Genomic DNA, 24,286 nt, shown 5'->3' on the forward strand with positions numbered 1-24,286 from the left:
AAAAAAAATTATCAAATGAATGATATGATTATAAACCATCCAAATGAATACAATTAAGATACATGATGTTATTTTGACAGACAATTAAATCATGCCAAGCATGCTTTGCATTTTGAGGGGATGTCAGGCTTCAGTTGCTCTGATATGAGAGAAGAATTCCTCACAGAACAGAATGATGATAAGGGGACATTATTACATTTGTTCAATTTATTATTACATTATTTTGTTTCTTTCAAAATGTTGTCAATTAATTTTCAGTGCATTCAGCTCCTTGTTTAATGAGAGAAAAGGAAATATGATGCAGAGATGTCCTTTGACACTGTAGCAGCCCTTAGTTGGCCCTCTCATTACCATTTTTAATTGGTGGTTTTATTTCAAACCAGTTTATCTTCAGTAATATCTTGGTAGTTAATCTTGGTCATTTAATTTAGCCACACAAAGACTGCAAATGGTTTTATTATTTTTAATCATCTAATTTGTAACAATAATTACTCTTAATTAAAAATTGCTCTTAATTATATTAATCAATTATATTAGACATTTTGTTAAACATACTTAGAAACGTTAATATGTTAACTTTGGTAGCCCTAATTATTTTATTTGCTTTTATTGTAATTGTAAACAGATTTTTTTTTTTTTTGAAGAGTTATGTCATACTTAATTGCTATAATTAAGTGGTTCATTATTAGCATATCAAACGCTTTTGCATTTCAAAGCTTCTTATCTTTTAGTTTTACTGAGTCAGCCGCAGCTTTAAATGTGAAGCACACGGCACATTCAGAATTATCTCAGAGTCCTGACTAAAGAGGGTGACAAAAGACCTGAGAGAAACGCTTGAAGTACTCTGAAACATTAGCTGTGATTGGTATTCAAAACTCTCTAAACCATAATTGACTTTCCATTTTACTTGAACAAGAGTTGCTTAAATATTTCCTCATACAAATCCTGTCTTGTCTTCTAAAATCTGCAACAAAAGCACTGAACTGTTTGTAACGATGTTTGTGAATGTTTAAGAAATAATCCACCAGAGAAAGAGAAAGGTCTGTCATTATTTATCCATCCTTACTTGTTCCAAACCTGTATGCTGTTATTTTTCTATATTCTTTTCTATAAAATAAAAGTTAGTGATCAAAAAACAAACAAACATAAAAGTAGTGTGTACGACTCGTACAGTATATTCCAAGTCACATCACTTGACATCAAACCGAAAGTAACAATGAAGAGGAAGCTTTTCAGTGAACAAACTTCTGACCGATAAATTTCAATCATTTGACAACTAGTCAACCATCATGAACGATTCCTAGTATGAACTACCTTTTAATGTGCTTCTGTTGTGCTTTTTTGTGGTTTTAGGCGCTTGACAGGCATTGTTACTATCAGGGCTATTATAGTTTTTTTTTTCTAGCGAGTTGCCAAGGCAGCATTTCTCATTTTCCTTTAGTTTAACTTAATGTATTAAAATATCTACAGTATGTGAAATTCCTTAAAATTCTCCTTTTGTATTCAACAAACAAAGAAACAAAACAAACAGAGAAACAAAGAGGTTTGGAATGTTCTAATGTTACATAATTGGGCGAGTAAATGAAAGCTTTTCATTTTTAGTTTAACTATCCCTTTAATAATTTTTTTTTTCCATTTCCCTTTTCTCTCCACCATCATCTCTCTCATACGTTTCACTCTCAGACCGTGATCACGTCCCAGCCGTCTCCTCCTCACCCCAGGCCCTGCGGTCGGGTTTGGCTGCAGTGAGCTGTCGCCGTGCTCAACAGGATACCACATCCAGCGTTCAGAAACCAGGAAAGACCAACCGAGAGCGGAGAGAACAGAGGGAGAGGGGAAGTGACGGAGGAGACCACGAGAGCCCTGACGCTCTCAAGGGCGGCAGTCAGGGCAGGGGGCGAAGGTCGAGAGACAAAAGGAAGAGACAAAAGACAGAGCTTGTCTAGAAACGCCGAACATAGTGAAGAAAACATGGAGGGAAGGGTTGAAAAAGATGACAAGAGAAGGGAAGACCGGTCAAGACGGAGCAAGAGCGAGGAGAGGATGAGACAGGTGGAGCGAAAGAGTGAAGGTGACGAGAGCAAGAACACACAAACTATCAATAACCAGCGACTTCCTGAGCCTAAACTGCAGTGGGAGGAAGATGAGGAGGAGGACGAGTGGGAAAGAGAGACAGAACAAGTGTGGACGAGAGAGAGAGGCTGAAAGACAAAGAATGGGAGAGGGAGGAGAGGAAAATGCTTGCTTCAGAAGGCGACAAGGAATTTGAAATAGAAATTGAGGCGAATAAGGAAGTGCTTGAGTGGGAGCTGAACAAAAAAATTGAACGAGGGATTCCAGATGAATTGAACATAGAGCGAGAGTATGAAAATAAAGCAGAAACGAGTTTCCGTAATCGTCTGCCTTACGTGGGCGTCCGTGTGCTGCCTTCAGAAATTCAGCCCCGCCCACTTCAACCCTTATCTGGCCTCTCATTGGAGCAGCCAGTAGGGGACTCTGAATTCAATCGAACCCCGTTTGCTTTCATCACATCTGCGCCGTCCGACTATGCAGAGTCCGAGTCAGGAACTAGTGTGTCAGAGTGTAGCGTTTCTGCAGCCAGTATCTCTGGTCTCTCTGTGTATCTGAATGAACGTCAGGACTCGAAAACCACACAAAGGGCCCCAGGGCCCCCCCTTCCAGGCCCCTGGCTAAAACCCAGCTCACAGAGGCTCATTAGAGAGGTTGAGAAGATAAGGATGGTTGAGAAAGGAAGAGGAACAGAAACATGATTTATGTTGCTAAGGCAACCATCACTATTACTATTGCTCATACTTAGGTTTAAAGTCACAATGAAACTGAAGTAGTGACAATCTTTCATATTTATGGGCTACATCTGGGTTGTCGAAAAGAAAGAAATGTAGGACGGGGACTTGGTAAAATATCTTGGTAGTTGATTGGATGGAGGCAGATCTGAATGCGAGCTTGCAGCTGATTGTAAGAAAGGGGAGGAGTTTAAGCGGACGAAATGATTGTAGAAGTCCAGCATATGTCACCAGTAGCAACACTATTGACAATAAACCACAAAATTCCACCAAAATTTGGCTAATGTTACTGCGCCTTAAGAGTAGGCTTTTTTTTTTACTTGGCCAGTAAGCAATTTACATAAATTTACATTTATTAATTTAGCAGGCAATTTTATCCAAGGTGACTTACAAATGAGAAAAATATCAAACAGTTCGTGCCAACAATATTCATAGTACACAATGCCAAGTTTAAAGTATGAAGTAGTTTGATGCACAACCATCCAGAACATGCTTAGAAACACATAAAACACCATTGCAACCATCCACAGCAATGTAGCATCATGGTGGTGAGTTTTCCACAGGCAAACATCACATACAGGACATTATTTCTATTATATTTTCGTTTTTCCTTTTTTTTCCATTTAAGCAGTTCTTGAACACTCCCACTCCAGCTTGCTCTCTCAAGCCTTTCTCTCTTCTTCTCTTTCTCTTTGTCCTCCATGAAGAAAGTCTGCAGTTATTAACACAACATCTTTTACTTTTGTGCCATACTGTTTGTACAGTGTGTTGACTGTATGCAACAAAACTATCATGTGAAAGGCCAAATATTCTCTTTATCTTTCATGCTAGCTTGAGTCCAGTTCAAACCTTTAGCACAGCTGTTTTTTTCTCTTCCGTTCCACTGTTTGGACTCTCTTTTACAATGCTGCATATAAACCAACAAATGACTATATGGTGTATGATTACATTTCATTAGCTACTAAATTATACACTACTGTTCAAAAGTTTGGATGCAGTAAGGTGCAAGTTTTATTTATTTTTTTATCTTTCTGTTCATCAAAGAAATGTATTTAAAAAAATTTAAGATTTCAGGTTTGAAACATTAACTTAATAAACATTAACAATAATGTGTGCAACACCTTGAAATAAGCATTACCCCGATCTCTGCTAAACTAGCATCCTTGTGAGTGAAGTGTGTACATTATGTAAACTTAAAGTGTACAGAGGAGATATATTTGTCACACTCCCAATAATTCCCCCTGAAACCATTATATTAATGTTTTAATTTTAATGCATTTGTTCATAAATTATTATTTTCATTTTGTGCCCTCTAAGTTTCGACATCTCAGGGAGCAGATATAAAAACTAAACTTTTTTTCTTTTTTGAGTACGCCGCCCTATACACTCTGCCCTGAACAGTAGGTGACAGCAAAGCGTATTGAAAAGTACTTCGTATCAAGAATATAGAAAAAACAGTATGGTTATAACTTTACTTTAGTATTTGAGATTTAGTATTTGAGAACCAAAAACAACAACTACTACTAATATTACTGCTGATAATTATAATAATTATTATTTTATGTATTATTATTATATAATTTTAGGATACATAATAAAATTATATTACATTCTTATTTTTAATGTTTTAATTTCAGGTTTGAAATCAAATAAATTTTTTATTTAATACTGTATTAATACTCATATCGTACAACACTACTATGGTTATTACAATTCTATACATTTTCATCTAAATTTGCTTCATGATTAGATTCTAAATGGTCTGAAAAGTGAAATTAACTATTTTCTACATGTTGTGGCATCACTTTTTACTTAAAATGAAGGCAACAGAAAATTAAGTTTTCAATTTTAGTGGTATGTAATATTTTACATTCTTTATTTCCCATAGTTACTACAATTATTATTATTTTAGTTCCTGCTGGAAAATCCAGTTTAAGATGGTAGCTTTGTTTTAGAGCAGGGGTGCCCAAACTCGGTCCTGGAGGGCCGGTGTCATACAGAGTTTAGCTCCAACTTGCCTCAACCCACCTGCTGGGAAGTTTCTAGTATGCCTAGTAAGAGCTTGATTAGCTGGTTCGGGTGTGCCTAATTGGGGTTGGATCTAAACAATGCAGGACATCGGCCCTCCAGGACCGAGTTTGGGCACCCCTGTTTTAGAGCATGGTTTAGCTGGTCTAAGCTGGTGTGAAGGAACTGTTTTTGGGAGATAGTAATGACCAGTGTTGGGGAAAGTTACTTTTAAAAGTAATGCATTACAATATTGCGTTACTCCATAAAAAAGTAACTCAGATATTCTCTTGGAAATTAACAAGTAATGCGTTACTTTACTAGTTACTTGAAAAAGGTAACTGATTACGTAACCCCCAACACTGGTAATGACCGACCTGAACCAGCTAATGACCATCTTAGACCAGCTAGGAACTAGCTACTATGGTGGCAAAAAAAACGGCTACCAGTTTGAACTGGGGTTTCCAACAGGGAATTGATTTTGTTCCATTGAAAATAACGTAAAATCACTTTCCTAATATTAATTATTTGACAATAACCGTTGTATCTATGGTATTTTGGCAGATATATTGTAACCATGGTAATTTTTGTAAGGCTACTGAAATCATTTACATAATGTAATATGTTTGTGCTTAATTTGTTGAAGTCTCTCTCTCTCTCTCGCGTGCTGAAAAGATCTAGCGTGGGTTGGCTGCCTGACGAGCGCAGGAAAGACTAGTTTAACGCTTCTCTGTCTGCAGTCGCTATCGGATCCGTCAGGTGAACAACGCGCTCACGAACCTGTGCGACCGCGAGAGCATCTCCAAAACCACCAGCAGCCGGGAAACACAGCAGCGCGAACTTTACAGCAGGCGGTCCAGCTCGAAGATTGCCGTCTGGGAGAAGTCTGTTGTATGAGAGAGAAGACAAATGTCCTAAAGTCTCAAACGACGTTGTTATCCAAACTTGACGAGGTTAAATGAATCAAACAAGACGAGCAAATTTTGATCTCGAGTTGAACTGAAAGCTACCCATGAACATGGGTTGAAGAAAAGAAACGCCGATAAAGAGAGGTGTAAGTAGGAATTTTAACGTGTGGAGCCATGTATACATTTCATTTTGAATATAGATATTACTGACACTATATTGAGCAAGTGTGTCATATAGACTTACTGTTTCAATCACAAATTCCTCTTCTGCTGCCTGAATGAAGGCAGTTTACTGTGTGGAGATGTTGGAAATTACATTTATGGTTCAGTTTTACGGAATTTCACTTTTCTGTTAATGAAGAAAGCCTTTTCTTCACTTTATTTTTTACAGTATGTTGTCTATCTCAAGCTATACCGATCTTGGATTTCAGGGATTAGATTTATATCTTTTTGCTGCTGTTCCCCATTTTCCACTGTGCTACATCAGCATGTGGGAGTTATGTGTAGCACAGCAAGCCTCAAGATGACTGGATTTTATAATGAAAGAGTAGAAATGATCTATAGATGTTATTTCTTTTGACTGTAATATAGGCATTTATTTACATCACTTATGATTTCATGTCGTCATATGGACTCTTTTTGTCTGGAAAAGCTATAAGCAGATGCTCAGAAATGTCTTTTTTTTTCTTTACACCATCTTTTTTCACTAACGTTTTGAAGTACAATCACTGCAGCTGAGAGGATGCAAATTATTGACCTTTAAACTCATTTGCTGAGAGCTGTGGTTACTGCCCGTACTTTTTTACAATTGACGTATTCATGGATGAACATTAAGACGCTGTCGATAACATTGGTGCTCTACATGTTCTTTGCTGGTGTTTTTCAGTTGTTGAGACTCAAGTTGCAATTTATAGGATAAAATACATTTCTATCAAGTTTCTACCTTCAGGCTCTTTTGTTTTATCTCCCCCCCACTGAACTTATCAGGTGGGGGGGGGAAGGGGTAAGGCCCAAACCATGGAGTCCAACCCAGACAGCCCGAGTCGGGCTGTGGAATATCTTCTGGAGCTCAATAACATCATTGAGAACCAGGCCAAACTTCTAGAGACGCAGCGTAAACGCATAGAGGAGCTGGAAACGCAGCTTGACCGGGTCAACCAGGAGAACCAGGACCTGCGGCAGGACCGGAACCCGGGAACCGAGAACTCGACGCAGAACTACAACTACAACCAGAGCTCTAAGCCCAGCCAGCCGTCATCACTACCAAACCACAGTGCTGTAGGTGTCCATCAGAACAGCAGCAGTAATATACCCTCGTCCACGGTTCCTGGTCCAGCTCGACGGACCCAAACAAGACTGACCCGGGGCCTGTCATGTGGGTCAGCCCCTGTGGAGAAAGAGAGAGGCCGACTGGAACGAAATGACAGCTCTGGGACTAACAACACCTCGACTCTACGGAAACAGTAAGTGTCTCATTCTTTTAGTTAAACGTCATCATGGTGGATCCAGGTTATTGGATGTTTGGGCCTAGGGCTGCACGATAAATCGAAATGGAATCGAAATCGTGATTCGACAGAAGCTGCGATTGTGATGCGTATCTTTCAGTGAAACATGGTTCTGTGATCAGCAGTAAATCTACAAAATGCGCATGACAATCACATTTGATTAATCGTGCAGCCCTATTTGGGCCTTTTGTGCTATATTTGTGGTGTGAGGAGAGGCTTAGATTGAGTGCTGATATGAATTACCAAGCCTTGTCAACAAAAGAGTGTGTGGCAGAGATGACAACTGAAGTCATAGACTCGCATTTAAGTTGATTTGAAAATTGTAGACCTAACTTGAATCTTGACTTGGATTCCAGCAATTTCAATATATATAATATAATATACTGAAACCTAAAATACTGTTTTTTAGGTGTATTATATTATATCATAAGGTTACCTCAGTTGCCTATTTATTTACTATGGGGGACCTTTTAGAGACATTTTATATTAAACAAGCACTGACAAAAAAAATGGCAACATTTTTTTTTATGAAATTGTGACCTAATAAAAATAGAAAAAATTTAATATTGAATTCTCCTTTTTATATTTAAAAATATATTTAGACGTAATCTTGAAATACTTGGATTTTATGTCAGAATGCATTTCTTCTATTTTTGTTTGGTTTGTGCTTTATTTTGGGTGCATGGATGCAGTTTGAATAGCACATTAAACCCCTTCAGAAAGAATAGAGACCTACAGTTTTGTGTGAAGGACGATGCTCTGTGTGTTATGTGCTTGGCAAAAGCCCAAACCGTGTTAATGTTTGGCTGAAACACTTTTGGGTTCTCTGGAATTCAATTGAAATACCCACTTCTCTCATTGTTATTTTGTTTGCTTATTTTCCTCAAGCTTTATGCTTCCTTGTTTTCCATTTCTAAATAAGCAAACACATGGAGTTTGTTGGTGGTGGGTGAAAGGTTAACTATTCTGCAGATGTTTTTTTCTGCATCCTTGGGTGATCCAGACGTCAACAAAAGCAGCAGCTACAAAGCGTCAGACTCAGCGTGTTTCTTCCTCTCTCTGCTTCATTGAGCTCAACCCGCTACCCAACTCATATAATTATGTTTGCTCGCTCATCGCCGGCAGCTGCACAACCCCTGTATTCTGTGCTCAAGTGTCTCGAGAGCTCACAGATCTGTTCATCTTCTGCCTCGTTCTTCCTTGCTTGTCTGAAATTATTGACTAGAACAATCCATCACTCTCCTTTCACAATGTTGAATCATCGTGTTAAGAAAAAGGCCAAATAAAACTAAAATAAACCAGGCTGATTGGGGGAACACAGGTTTAGTGTTTCTCACAAGCATTCAGTGTGATGTTCAAAGTTCAGATTTGGCACTATAATTCACATCTAATGCCGTTTCTAAGCATTTCTACAGGGTTGCACTGAAAAGAAAGTTTTTTTCCAGCAAGAATTTCACAGCTCACTGTATACATCTACCTTTTGGCATAGGTGGATAGATATGCCATAAGATGAAATGCCAGAATTGATTGACTCTGAAATATCATTTTTGTCTGATTTGTTGATCTTTGTCTGACAGTCCAGCTTATTTTATTGAAAATGAAATTTTGAACAGTTTGTGACAGTTTACAAAAAACAATTCACTGATTCATTTGTTTCATAACGCAAAATCATTCCCAGAAGTCCCTGTGAGGCTTTTCACTTTTCTTTTCTTTTTATAGAAAAACATATTTAAAGTTGTAAAACTGGTGTTTATCACTGATGTTTTTGGGTGTTTTTGATGTTTTTGAAACTGCCTAGTAAATTTCACAAATAATTACATAAAGAAACAACAAGTAGCACATTGAAAAAAAAGGGAAATATTTAAGAAGAAAGTCTAAAATGTCATTTTCTTGTAATGTAATATTTGTTATTGAAGTTGTTATTACAACTTGGAAAAATATTTTTTACAGTTCAAAAGAAAAAATTTCACAAATCACACAACACCAGAATTGAATGCTAATGCTTAATGGGCTGTAATAAATGTAATCAGTAGGCCTACTTATTATTTGGTGGATTTCTATACACTTTCAACCCATTTTGTGTGTTCATTTAAAATCAGTATAGGCATACCTGTATTTATTCCTACTTTTTGAAAACCAAGAAGGATTTGTAAATTCTAAGTTGGAGAATTCATTTGTTTGGTATTACAGGCAAATGGTATTCAGTGACTGACTCTCTCCTTCACACTCTCTCTCTCTCTCTCTCTCTCTCTCTCTCTGCATCCTCTTCCTCCTGTTCACCTCCTCCCATGGGGCTGTTAGTCATTAGTAAGGAACACATATTAGTTATTTATGTGGGTGTAAGACTGTGCTGATTGGCTGGGCAGTTTGTTTCAGTACTACAGAGATCATAGCGGAGGCAGCAAATGAAACGCTTCCATTTTTGTCTAGATTTATTTGAGATCCTCTAATTAGCTCTTCACTATGATTTTAATTATGCTTGTGCTCCAGCGTTTACCTCAGATTTATGACCTCATTGGCACTTTTAAACCTGTTATAATGGCTGTGCTGAGTGCTGACTGAAGGTTTCCTTAATTTTAGGATGCTTCTGCACAATATTGTAAATAAACAGATAAAGATAAAGGTGTAATGTGCTTTTTTCTATCAAGATTTCAGTAGGTTTTCATCAACACATGTTTAGAAATGCTTTTTTGTTATTTAAGTATTATTGATATTAGAGATGAAATGGTATGAAAATTTCTAATCATGACTATAGTGACCAAAATTATCACAGTTATCAGTATTATCACGGTATTGTTAAAATGTGCTGGGAATTTTCAAAAAGTGCTGACACATAAATCGTTTCTCCAAGTTTTATATTTAAAATCAACAAACAACAAATAAAATTACTTTTTGATTTCATTACCAATGATGTCTGGATTTTAAATGACAACATGACTGACAACAGTTTATCTAATAACATGTACGAAATGTTCAAATAAAGCTTTGAAAAAGTTTCAAATGGTAAACCTCACATTTCAACCTTTAAATAAAGAAAAGGGTTAAGTCAAAATGATGATTAATTAATAAATGATTATATGTATTTCATCCGCTCCATAAATAATTCTAGAGACCTTATCCCAATTGTTTAAATGTGTAGAATCCACATCAGCTTGTTTTTCATAAACCGGTCAAAATTTACAGCAGGGCATGCAAATTCTGTCCGTTTTTGGCCAGACAAAAACTGCACACAGGCTGAATGTAAATGAAACACTCTGTAAATCCACTCTCTGAACTTATGTGGTGATTATGGAACAGCAGAATTAGAGCTGTTTCCCATAACCTCCGTGGACAAAGCAGCATTGCGATTAAGAACACTTCCTTTAGGTATTACATGGAGCGAAGATGAAAACAAAATGCCATCGAATCTTTTCTGAAGAAATTCAGAACCTTCAGAGGTACATTCATATAATTAATTCATTAATTTATTTGTTAATTTGTATAATTCCCTTAGCACTCTTTAAAAACCTCCCAGCTTTTCCGCCCTGTTTTCACTCAAAACGAAACTACTCTGCGTGCTGTGTGCACCTGAGACTGTTACTTAAAATTTTGCTTTATGCTGGACAGTATTTATTTATCCTGAGTTGTTCCAATCACGGTAAACGAATACAGTTTTATTGATAATTAAAATATGAAACAGTAGTACTAACCGTGGGGAATTTTATCATGATTTATCATCATACCGGTAATCGTTTCATCCCTAAACTAATATGTATATCATGTATGTCCCTTTCTGTGGCACATAACAGGAGAACTTTTGAAGAATTGTACTGGTCACTCTTTTTCATACAACTATAATGAACTGAAGCATTTACGCTTCACAAAGGCTGCAAAAGCATAAAATATCATAAAATAAACAAAAGTGGTCCATTTGACTTGTGCATTATTTTTCAAGTCTTCTAAAGATAGCTTTTTTGTGACAAACAGAATGACATTTAAGTAATTTATTCACATAATCATCCCCTTCAGTACTGTTAACTCCTGCGACCTGTTCCTGAAATATGGTGCACAAGTCATATCAAGATTGACTTTTATGACACTTTTATGCTTTTTTGGAACTTGACAGCCTCAGTTTTTGGTCCCTTTCATTATATTTAATATTTTTCCCCAGAAGAAAGTTATACAGGTTTGAAGGGTGATGAAAATGATGAAAGAATATTCATTTTTGGGTGAACTGTCTCTTTAAAGCATTCATCCATGACTCCAGTCTATTGAGTTATTTTTAAGAGCACATTTCTGCCATTTAAGGAGCCTTCATTTTCTTTCCCAAAGCATGAAGCATGTTATTCCTGACATCATTCTGCTCTCTGAATCTCGTCTCATCCCCTTTTCACACTCATCTCTCACAATCCCAGCATCCTCTTTTCACTGCTTCAGGTCAGAGGTCATTCTTTATTCATATCTTCTCTCCGCTTTTTTCTACTTTCTTGCTTTTTTCTCCTCCTCTCTCTTTCATTTGATTCGGTCTATCCATTTATGAATTATGAGCTTTTTTTAACTCTCTCTCCTCGTGTTTTTAGGTGTCTCTCTCTCTCTCTTTTCACGTGTGCTGCCCTCTCCACCCTCTCTGTGGCCAACAGATGGAGAATCAGTGTGTGTGTTCCACCGTTTCTCTTTTAGAGTCGAACATGCTGAGAGAAGGTCTTTCTCTCTCACTCTCCGCGCTCCTCCATTTTAGCGCGCTCATCTCCATGTAGTCTTACAGTAAATGCTGTATTTGATCATCTCTCCATCATTCCATTGTCATCTGTCTCTCTGTCTGTGTCTGTTGATTATATGGCATTAGGTCAGGGTTGTCCAGCAGGTGTTAATTATTGACCCATGTTGTGCTTCTGGAGTGCTTCTGATGGCTCAGACTGTGTGCCAGCCGTCTGAAGCTCTACTCCAGCTGACCTCTGCTGTTTGTGTCCTTTGGAATAGCCTTGAGCATTTGCAGTTAGACAACGTGAAAATAAATTTGACCCTGGTTACTTTGTTTTCATTATTATTTATCAACTTTCTCAACCTTTCAAATGTCATTTCTGCTGACATAACCATGGCGAGAGGGGGAAAGTAATGTGAAATAATGGTATCATTAGGAATCGGTCACAATGGTTGACTAGGCTTTAAATTCATCACCTTTAAAGCATTGCTGCTGCAGCCACACACATTCTGAATACATTTTCATCTGACTGTCCATGTTCAGTGAATGTGATGTGAAAGCATGCATCTGTGTGTGATTTCAATACTTTTTGATTCCTGAGCTTTTTCTTTTAAAATGATTGTTAATATCAGTTTCTAAGTCCAGAAAGTTTTGCACTAAAGAGTATACTTATATATCTTTAACTAATATATCTGCATTGGTTCTGAAGTAATTTTCCTATTCGTTTTTCATATAGGGATTAAAAAAACATATTTTTAAAAGAGTTATAAGACATGAACCAAACCCAGCTGCTATGAGGTGAATCATAACATTTCAAACTTTGATTTGAAGCAAAAATGTATTTGAAAATCATGCAGAAATACAAAGGTACAAGACTGTTCTTAACCACTTTAATGAAGGAAATTACTACAATGACAATCAAAAGGCGATGGATAATACAAAACTATTGTTTTAAAGATGTTATGTTTATAGAAACAATATATTTTACGTTTATTGTAAAATATGCATATACTGTATAAAAAAACATTTAAGGAGTTTGAGAGCAAAGAAATATTCTGTTAAACATGATTGTTTAAAAAATAAGTTGAAATAATGCTGACTGAATGCTTGTGCAAAGCATATACCATAGACTAACAACCTCTAAGCTCACAGTAGTTCTGTCTTTAAAGATCTGTAAGTTAGCATTACAAATCAATGCTTAAAATGAATGGCATTTTTACTTCTGGAACTCTACTTAAATCTATTGTAATGAATGCACGTTTTTTTCAGAATTGAGGTCTTCAGGAGTGTCACAATTTCATTTGGCCTCATGCTGGCTTCCACTCAGGTGTCTGGATTGTTGGATCAAATTTACATGTACAGTGTTAGGTTCCACTTTATACAAGATGGCTTGAACTACTATATGTGCTTACATAAAAAAATTAATTGTTTGGTTCATGCAAAACTACTGCTGTTATTGATGTGCAATACAGGTAAGGTTAGGATCAGGTTTGGTGGTGTGGTTAGGTTTAACAGTGGGTCATGGGATAGAGGAAGGGTCAACAGTGTGATTATAGATGTAATTACAGAAATTAATTACAGATATAATAATATGCAGGGTTTTTAAACATAAGTACAATGTAAAAATGTACATAAGTATATAAGTGCATTGTAACAAATGTTTAATTGAAATGTTATTACACTCTAAAAAATGCTGGGTTAAATACAACCCAGCACTGGGTTGTATTTAGACAAACCCAGCAATTGGGCTGTTTTGACCCAGCAATTGGGTTAAATGTTTAACCCAACCTTCTGGGTAGTAACCCAACCACTGGGTCAAAACAGCCCAATTGCTGGGTTTGTCCCTATTTTACCCAGCACTGGGTTGTATTTAACCCAGCATTTTTTAGAGTGTACATATTAGTAAATATATTTAATATACAGTAAGTGGATCCCAATGTTAAACATGTCTGTAATCACATGCATCTCAGTTAATGCAAGTGTCTCACTGTGCATTGCTTTGACCACCTAAAAAAGTGTAAAACAAAAACTGATAAGTATTTAAAATGGCAAAATATGGTAAATATTATTAACTGTAATTAAGGTTCAAGTACATAACTGAGTTCTTAGAATCATAGTTTCATTTGATTACATTTACATTCATGCATTTTGCAGATGCTTTCACCTATAGGAAAAGTACATTTTTGCCACTTTTTGTGTTCCAGTAAGATTTATTCATAATTTTTTGTCATTTTAAACATTTCTAGTTGCTTTGCATGTTTATGTGCAGAGTTGGACCTGTTAGTGTAAAGCCAGACATTGCATAAATAATGGAAATGATCCCTTAATCATCGGCTGCGCTTCAAATGTCAGCATAAAACAGGGTCAGGGTCATGTTGAAGTTGTTTGAACTTTAAAAGCCATGTTACAATGCATTTTAAAGCATGCAGTGTGGCACTCTGGGTGATGCTTCCCTGTATGTAGTTCAGTGCACCGGGAAGTGTTGACATGACACAAATTTGCTATTGCACACAGAATGAGAGCTTCTAGTTGCAGCGAATCTATAGTCATCAGTGTTAATTTATTAACATCATAATTTAGTTATTTAATTCATTTGTTATATATAGCATCTGAGTCACATGATCACACATTAAATTGATTCTCTAAAGAGAGAGGAGCATGCTCACGTAATTATGCCTATCACGGTGCTTCAGGTGTATAAATAGCTGATTATCTCACGTTTACTGCCAGTTCTTAATGCCAACTTCCTATTCAGTCCAACCTCCCAACACCTTTTCATTATTCAGCAACAAACCACCTTGATGAACAACGGTGTGAACTACTCTGGTTTGCAGAGCTAAGCCAATCATAACAGAGATTATATAAATAAAGGGTTACACTTTATAATAATGTATCCTTATTAGAGTGTAATTATGCATTTAGGTTCTGAGTAATATTAATTAACAACATGTACATACTATTGGGTTAGGGTTAGGATTAGGGTTTGGTTTAGTTGCATTTAATTAATCAGAATATACTGCTATTACTATATTAAGTACATTAAATGTGTAACAATAACGCTATCAAATAAAGTGTTACCCACTTAAAGTGATACTAAAGTTGCAGAAGTAAAATCAGATGGTTTAGTTCTGAGGATCAGATGGTGGATAATGGACAACACTATTTTTTAGTCATAAAGAAACCATTGTGAATATCCCAGAATGCAGCATATGGAGCATTTCTGTTTGACATTTTGAATGCACTATATTTACTCTCAGGGAGGGTTTCACCACAGGTAACTCATCACAGCTGGTGTGGATATTTAGTTTTACTCTGCATTTAAGCTCACATTATTTCATTTACCACATGAACAGTAGCATGAACAATTATCACCTTTTTTTTTACTTGCACATGTGCTATTAATGGCAACCAATTTTCCACAGTCACATTTATATTGTACTATGTAATTCAGCTTGATTCTGCATGTGGGTAGTTATGATGTGTCCATGGAATTTATTTTTAAATGCATTTATCTTGTGTCTTGTCACAGTGTCTTTTTACCATTTTTAGCAACTTTTTTCTTCACTGGTTCGTTTTAAATGGACCTACACTGTCACAAATGAATTTTCAGAACAAATATTTCATGTGTCCTCTCAATATGGGTTCATAAAACATGCATGCATGCTAATTTAAAAAAACAAATGAGAAAAATGCTGTTTAAAATAGCATGTCACACAGGATATGGCAACTTCTCAAAAGTATGTGAAGTCATCTGGCATCGTGCAGAAAAAGGAAAGAATGAGTGAAGGAAGTAAAAGTGTGTTTGACTCACCTGTACGTCAGACATCCTGTCAGGAAATCTGACACACGCAGTATGAGAGTGTTTAATTAGTGTGACCTGAGTGTAATTACAATGAGCCAAGGGTGTTAATTACTGCTGTGATCTTTATTTATGTAACTCTTGTGTTCTTGATATGAAATTCAGCTAAACATTCATTTATTTTGATCTATCAAGGATGGGCAAATAAGACTTTTGTTTTATCTATCATGCTGTTAACCTGAAAGATTTGTATTTTTGCATTTAGGAGATACTTTTATCCAAAACAACTTATGAACACAACAAAATAAACAATTTACCCTAAGGAGGTAGTAGCATGAGAAGTGTTCAAAATATGGTCCCTCCTTCAATGCATTTATATCTCCTTTATTGTCCACCAGGCAAAAATGAGAAAAGTTATAACACAGATTGCAAGTGACACGACATTAATGTTGTAGTTCAAACAGTGTGGGAGGACTCATGCACACATGTTTAATATTTAAGGTTAATGAGCTTTACAGGTGCAAATCAAGTAACAATGTAAACGTGCCCACATAATCTGTGCTGAAGGCATTGCTCTATTGTTATTTTCCAACTCTTACTGAAATGAGAGAAGCCTAATTACCCAACACTGTTTTCATTTCATACATTTGCATAATTATGGTTTATTTTCATTTTGGGATTACTGTTTCCTAATAGTGCGCTCACAGCAGGTCAGTTATGTAAGATCTTAGCATGGAGCTAACAATCACCAGCAGAAAGTCTCACAATCCACCAGGGAAGACAAGTTGACAGAATTTGCTCTTTAGGCTTGAGTCTATGTCTTGGAAATTGCTATTTTTATTATAGTTTCTTCCTCCCTATCTGTCTCTGTCTCTCTCACACATATACATACACAAACACACACCTGTCCTTTCCCATCTTGGTTTATTGAATGTGCGTGGGCAGTTTAATCATTAAATATATGTATTATCAGATAAGAAAAGGCTTTGTCTTATTACAGTATCAAAGAATAGCTCTGTCTTTTTTCCTCTTCCATCTTTTTCCATGTGTGGGTGCTGAAGCGATGACGCAGAGTAGAAAATGAAATCACGTTTACCCCACAGTCCTTCTTCCTTTATCTCTCCTCCATCTATGTCTTATCTTTTTCTCTCTACACTCACACATGAACGAAGGTCTTACGGGTTTGGGATGACGTGAGGGTGAGTAATTAATGACAGAATTTTTGGGTGAACTATCCCTTTAAATAAAAGTCGCCTGTCCTCTGGTTTTATTATATTATGTTCCCTATAATGGCTTTGGTTCCTCTTTCAGTGTATATGTATATGGCATTTTTGCCTGTTTTCACATCTCTCCTCAATAAGCCACACAGTTTGAGGTGTCATACATGTCAGTAGTGCAAACAGTGTGAGATGAGTGTGTTCAGAGCTACTGGATGGGTTTAGTGTGGCTCTGAGGGACACAATACAAAGATAAAGACAGCTCTCGCTTAGTCATCGTTCAGTAGGGGTTTGTTGGTAATGTGTTGGTATGTGTGTGTGTGCCATACATGAGAAAAGTTCAAATTAAGTTTAGTCAGTGTGAGTAGCATTAGAGTTAACAACCATTTTAGAGCAGCTTTAATGTTGCAGTGAGGCAGCTCTTGGTTGTGTTATGTCTAGATTCTGTGAAAAACTATTGGTAATAATACACTTGCTTTAATGGGAAACACTTTAAGACACAAGTACTTTTTGTTCCTTGTACCCTGCTGTGAGGGACAGAAATACAGTCCGTTCATTATGTTGTACTGCAGTGTACCTGGCTGTCAATCATTCAGCCTTTCAAAATCGTTCAAAATTATTTTGTCATAATAAATGTCAGATAATTCTGCATTGTGCAGATTCAATTCGAAATGGAATTATATTTGTAAAACACTCTTATAAATGATTAATGATCAGAGAAGACTCTGTTTGATTTAAACTTCTAATGAATGTAACGAGTTAGAAAAGGCCATTAAGGAATCTCCCCCATCTATAATATATTTAAAATCAAACACTACCATTCAAAAGTTTGGAATTGGTAAGATTTTTAAATGTTTTTAAAAAAAGTCTTTAATACTCACCAAGGCTGGATCTATTTGATCAAAAATACAGTAAAATCAATAATATTCTGAAATATTATTAGAATATAAAATAACTGTTTTCTATTTTAATATATTTTAAATTTTAATTTATTTCTGTGATGCAAAGCTGACTTTTCAGCATCATTACTCCAGTCTTCAGTGTCACATGATCCTTCAGAAATCATTCTAATATGCTGATTTGCTGCTCAAGAAACATTTCTCATTATGATCAATGTTGAAAACAGTTGGGCTGCTCAGTATTTTTGTGGAAACTGGTACCTTTTTCAAAATTCTTAGACGAATAGAATGTGCAAAAGAGCAGCATTTATTTGAAATATTAATCTTTTGTAACATTAAAAATGTCTTTACTGTCACTTTTGATCAATGCAATGCATCCTTGCTTAATAAAAGTATTAATTTCTAAGAAAAATTAAAATCTTACTAACCTCGATGTTTTGAACAGTATACTGTATATTTGTTATATGATAGTACATTGCAGCAGTCATTTGTGTAATTTGTCTTTTCTTTCAACTTGTATTATAAACCATAAATAGCTGGTTTAAACTAAAGTAATTAACTAAATTAATTACAGTAGAAAATATGTCAAATGCACACGCACATCTATATTCATACCATAAAATGAGCTTGTTTTAATCAGATATTGAATAATTACAGTGCAGTGTTTATAATTTACGTTATGGTTTGTTCTGATGTGTTATATAGATTATGAAGACAGGGTGGAGACTAAGGAAATGAGTAGATCGCACTGTGAATATATCCTATTTGCCACATTCCTGTGTATTCTCTTCTAAAACAATGATTTTGCAGTAAACTCCAAATAAAGTTTTTTACAAAATGATTATGTCATGGCAAACAGCATCAAGATGTAGCAGCCAGGCAGTCAGTTTATTATATTTTGAACTGTTTCCCACACAAAAGCTGTTTATTCAGCTTCTCCATTGACATCCTTTCAAACAGTTCTCATGGTTGATCGTTCCAAGATGGCAGATGACAGGTGTGTTTATTCAGGGTTGGAACTCATCTCCACAGGACAGTTCGCTTCAGGACCTTGGATAGCCCAAATCTAGGACCTTAAAACAATAAAACTAGAAACAATATCTAATCATGGCCTGTGGAGTCCACTCTGTTGAATTGCACATCAAATGAGATGGGCAGATAAAGATAGATGGGTTAAAGAGTGCATTAAACATTAATCCAGGCCCCAGGGTCAAACTTTTGTCTTCTGTTCATTTCTTTATTTCTTTATTTTCTTGAAGAGTATCTTTAGACGGCGTCCCTGGAGGGTGACTGTGCTGTGGGTCAGGTTTTTGTTGGCTGTGATGATGTAATCGTGTGCTTCGAGCGATGCAATCGTGCCAGGCGTGTCTGGCTCCTTTTACCTCATGGCAAATAAACAAGAGCATTTACCAGGGGCTGAACCAACGGAGAGAGTGAGGGTGCACTGGACTGTCACATAATAGTTTGTCCCGTACTGACTCATGGCTGAGTGTAGGGTTGGACAATGTCTCCCAAATTGGCATTAGCCGAGACGATGTGAAATATCGGCTCAACATCATCTGTCGTCCATCGGCGCTGGACGATGGCATCGTCTATCGGCCCAACCCTAGCTGAGTGGCTGTTAACAAGAGAGAGAAAGAGAGAGAGAGAGATGGAGGATGAATATTAGTCGTGGTACCGTCCCTCCTGGTTATTTGAGTGCACTCTCACCTTGCATATTATATAAGCATTTATTTATTAATTTATTTCTCTGTTTTTTTGCAAACTGCTTTTTCTTCACACAAACTCGCACACACAGGCTTCTGCGCATTACACAAATAGCCCAAAGTAGCATTTCATGTCCAACTGAAACCAGTTTTCTGCACGTATGCATTTATCTGTTTGGGTGTGTGTGATCCGTTCTGTGTTTTGTGTGCTGTTTATTTATATACAGCAGGGGTATTAATTTAAATGTACAAGAGGTCTCTAAATGGCCTTTCCACCAGAGGTTAGAATAAGTAACAGTCCCAAAATAACTGACACAGTTTAAGGAGTTAGTGTGTAATGTTTTCTGATGGTAGCCATAATATTCTGTAAAAGTAAGAAATAATGAATCCTAAATAGTCAAATTCACACTTAGATATTACATACTTTTAATACATAAGTCAGAATAATGTTTTTACAGAATAAATCATTTCAACCCTTGTGAAAAAGAAGCATGCTTACTTGTACTGAATTTGCACTTGTAGTTTACTTCAAATTTTAAAAATATATTAAAAAAAAACTACTTTCAGAAAATATAAGGCCACTTAATTGCATTAAAGAGAGTACACATCCATTAATATGTTTATAAGCACACTTATGTGTTGACTAACATACTAAAGCGCATGTTAAGTACTTGATTGTAGTTTTAACTGTGTGTTAAAAAATATTACATTTAAAGTTAATATATTTTAAATGTGCTAAATTGCAACTTCATTTTTACAAATGTGTAATTATAAATATATTTACATACATGAAATACTGTACAAGTGCCAACAGAAATTACATTAATGTATATTTTAGTTTAGCATAAATGCTTGTCAGTACAATCAACAGTACCACATTTCAAAGACAATAGAAGTAATTATGAAATTATGTATAAAGATGTAGTAAGTAGGTAAAAAAGTTATCTGAAGTTAAGGTAATTGCGTTTATTTGCATATAAAATACATTTTCATTTAATTTCAGTTAACATGCAGTTAAGTGTGTGGAAACATTATATTCAGTTCGTATTTAAGTATTTTATATTCTCTTAAAGTACATTATTTCCATAATAAGTACTTATTTTTTTTAAAGTATGATCAAGTATTCTTCTTTTTTTCTCAAGGGAAAACATGCTTAAAGAGAAAAGAATAGTGCCATATAAAGTACTAAAGTAATAGTACTCTTACAAAAAAAAATAGTGCTTTGAAAACATTTTTAAAGAGAAAAACTACATTACTAGATTATTATAATTAGTGTTTCATTCACATGAGTGGTCACAATTTAGCTGTTTGGACAAAGTAGCTGACTCTAAAAGCTTTATACTGTACCAGTGTTGCTCAGTCGTTCAGTGCGCATATTTGATGCCCGCTGTGCAAGAGAATCAACAAGAAGCTGTTGATCAACTGTTGCTCAAACTGATCATTTGATTCATATAAATGCATTGTGAACTGTTGCACTGTTGACAATTATAAGCATGTATGATATGTGATTCAGTGATTCACCCACCGTCAGGGAGAAACCACTCTTGCATCCGGAACCAATATGTATAGACTCACATGCATATGTAAAGCACTTCATATTTTTAATGTTAATGACACCATAGTTTTGTGTTTTATTTTTTGAGTTATAATCACATGTATTTTGGTTAGAAAGTAAAAAAAAAAATCAATTCCATGTTCTGTATAACCACTCAGCCTGTCAGAACATCACAGTTCACAATTCAAGCCAGAGTTTGTGTGTCCAGAAGCGATTGTGTGTGTTTTCCCATACACAAGGTTGCTCTCAAAGCAAAGCAGTTTTCAATTTAGACTATTCTAATTCCATAAAAGCATTTTTTTCACACATGAAAAGCAGATCGTTGTATGAATAATATCGTTGCTGTGGAAACTGAAGATTCCCGCAGGCTGTTCATAGGGTTCGAGCCACCCTTCCGCCCCCTGCCTCCTACCCACAGACGCTTCTCAGAGTGAGTGTGTGTGTGTGTGTGTGTGTGTGTGTGTGTGTGTGTGTGTGTGTGTGTGATGGACTTCATGGACTTCAGAGAGGTAATAAGCCTTAAATACGATTAGCAGGATGCGTCTCATAAAGATGACCCATGCCTACAGATTCCACTGCAAATAATAGCAAACCTAAGGCAGACGCTGAGAAGACTGACATTATGACACCATGATAAACACTAAAATGATTAGTGCTGCTTGCTTAGTCATTAGCATTGATGATACTGCCTCATTATTATTATTATTGCGTATACTGAGTGTTAGGGATTTGAACAAACCCCTAATCCTAAGCATTAAACTTCATAACACATTTTGGAGTCTTTGTATCTAGCGCTTCTTTCTGTGTTTGGCAAGGTCTTTGTGTTAAGTCTAAACCTGCTGTGTAATAAGACACAAGCATTGTGAAAGTAGCATTACTGAACTCACTGAAGAAACTCTCACCTTGTTCCCAGCCTCCCTGCAGAAGGTGATGTGTTTATGTGTGTGTGTGTGTGTGTGTGTGTGTGTGTGTGTGTGTGTGAGAGAGAGAGCATCCTCTTCACCTCAGCTCAGAAATGGATTACTCATTCACATCTTTCAAACGGTTCTTGTGTAACCAGTGATGACAACTTTGCTTTACAGAATGACTTGCAAAATAGCTCCAAAGCCAGATGTGTATACCAAAAAAATATGCTCCGCTTTTGAAGTGCTGTCTACCAGATTGTTAGTAACAGTGACTAAAACATTTTTGAAAGTCCTCTGAGGAATATTAAACCGGTTTAACCCTCATATTCCTTTAAATACACTGGAAATAGAAATTTAGATCACTTAATAAAAGTTTAAGCAATCAAGAACAATATTACTATTTATCTCTTGTGAAAATATTGGTTTTGAACAGTAAAGTCAGTACTGTAAGCTAAAGTGTATCAGTTTCTAGTTACAGCTTGTTGAAAGAAGCACAAGTATTATGTTAAAGCCACATTTAAACTAGATTTGCATTTTATGAAGGAAATATCAGCATTTGCAGGTAAAATTAAAGTTTTGGGTGAGGGATATTTTTTTCACCTGAACCGCCTAAAATGTCACTGTTGTCATGCTTACATTTTTTGTCGTCGTCTTTTCTGTCAACAATGCACAAGAATCAAAATATTGACTTTGTTTGAGATTTGAAACATATATGAAATACAATTCAGAATTTATTGCAATTCAGTTCATGAAAAAACGCATTTCGGTATGCAAGTCTTTTAAGAAGAATATAAAAAGGATATTAAGTAATATTGTCTTGCAAGCACTGAAAAAACTTAAAATCAAATTTAATATGGCCTCCTCTGATCCAGTATGTGAAACACATACTCTACACTTTGTATTATTACATAAATTACATTGATATTTTTGGATGTAGTGAACACAGGGGAAATAAAACATCTGAAATTGAAATTTTCAGGGTACATATTGTTAACGAACATTAATTCATGGCCCATGGTCAAGGTTTTTGTATTTTATTTGTGAGTTTATTTATTTATTTCCTTGAAGAGTGACTCTCTAGAACATTTGTAGACCCTTTTAAAAGGCATGAGAGGTGGGGTTTGACCTTGTTTACTTTTTTGAATGCACATTCCTGGTCTTATCGTGCACAGTTCATCAGTGCACATGAAATATGTCACATTACTGAGGCTAAATATTTTGCGAATTGCATTTTTATGTTGACTTTTATATGCATATTTCTCCTGCATGTAAATACTGGTTGATGCCAGTAATCACCTCAGTTTCTGATTACAGCTGGTTTAAAGTGCAAGGACCTTGTTGAAAGTTTCAAAAACACTAAACAAAGCTGTTAATGGAGTGGACTAATGACTAAGAGCTACCTCTCTAAAAGCTCATCTATATCCCATTATCAGGTGGGTGTTAGCAGCTAACAGTAATGATGAAATATGCCTTCAAGCAGTAACCAATAATTCCCATAACTGCACACATTATCTTCCCTAAATGACACACTTATGTACAAAGCATCTAAGTAATATTTCTATTTAATGTGTTACATCTAGGGCTGTCACGATTATGAAATTTGGCTGATGATTAATTGTCTAAAAATAGTCACGGTTATTGCGATTAATTATCTGTTTTAGGGCTTTGGCGATTATCACGATTAATTGTTTGTTTTTATGGCTTTCATTATATAATTGATTAATTTAAGGGTTCAGTAAATAATTATGTTGTTATCTTTTAATCTTTTTGAGTTATTATTTTGCAGTGTAAGATTACATAGAGTATTCCAAATTCTAAGCGTAAACTTTGCATCCTTTTAAGGTTATAAAATAAAACTTAATTGAAAATCTGTAAAGTTACTCACTCTGATTGCTGTTCATGTCGTCCATCTTTAGTGATCCAATTCGGTAGGTGGCGCTGTTACAAAAGAATAGGGTCCTAGAACTGCGGTCTTAGAACTGCGGTCCTGAAACTGCAGCCTCCGGTTGTGCAGGAACATACTATTGGTGCTGACTGTCATAACTGAACGTTACGTGCTGTTTGAATGCTGAGCGGAGAATGACTGACAGCTGCAGCAGAAGGAAGATGAGTTTCTGTAAAATTAAATTCTGTCCCTCACATTAAGATATGGAATGGCTGTCGGCTCCGATGGCCTCGTGGGCAGCGCGCCGACTTATAGTGCCTTTGTGCTTCGGGTGTCCCGAGTTCGAGTCCCGGCTCGTGGACCTTTCCTGATCCCACTTCGCTTCCTGTCGACCTACTGTCCTATCTAAATAAAA

At 36.0% G+C, this 24,286-nt stretch overlaps 1 protein-coding gene and 1 pseudogene across 1 annotated transcript in view; both read left to right on the top strand.

The window, feature by feature from the left end:
* LOC107702825 (membrane-associated guanylate kinase, WW and PDZ domain-containing protein 1-like) overlaps positions 1–3,167 on the top strand; it is a 76,937-nt pseudogene extending 73,770 nt beyond the window's left edge.
* A 2,777-nt stretch (positions 3,168–5,944) lies between these two features.
* The window catches only part of LOC107702804 (IQ motif and SEC7 domain-containing protein 1-like), a gene marked incomplete at its 3' end in the record, with an annotated part of 61,342 nt that continues 43,000 nt past the window's right edge, over positions 5,945–24,286 (top strand). Inside the window, exon 1 of the mRNA XM_016505225.1 lies at positions 5,945–7,182. Coding sequence (XP_016360711.1) covers positions 6,737–7,182 — 446 coding nt within the window. The remainder of the gene's footprint in view (positions 7,183–24,286) is intronic.

This window comes from Sinocyclocheilus anshuiensis, unplaced genomic scaffold (genome assembly GCF_001515605.1).
Source record: "Sinocyclocheilus anshuiensis isolate Anshui unplaced genomic scaffold, SAMN03320099.WGS_v1.1 scaffold366, whole genome shotgun sequence".
Lineage (NCBI taxonomy): Eukaryota > Metazoa > Chordata > Actinopteri > Cypriniformes > Cyprinidae > Sinocyclocheilus > Sinocyclocheilus anshuiensis.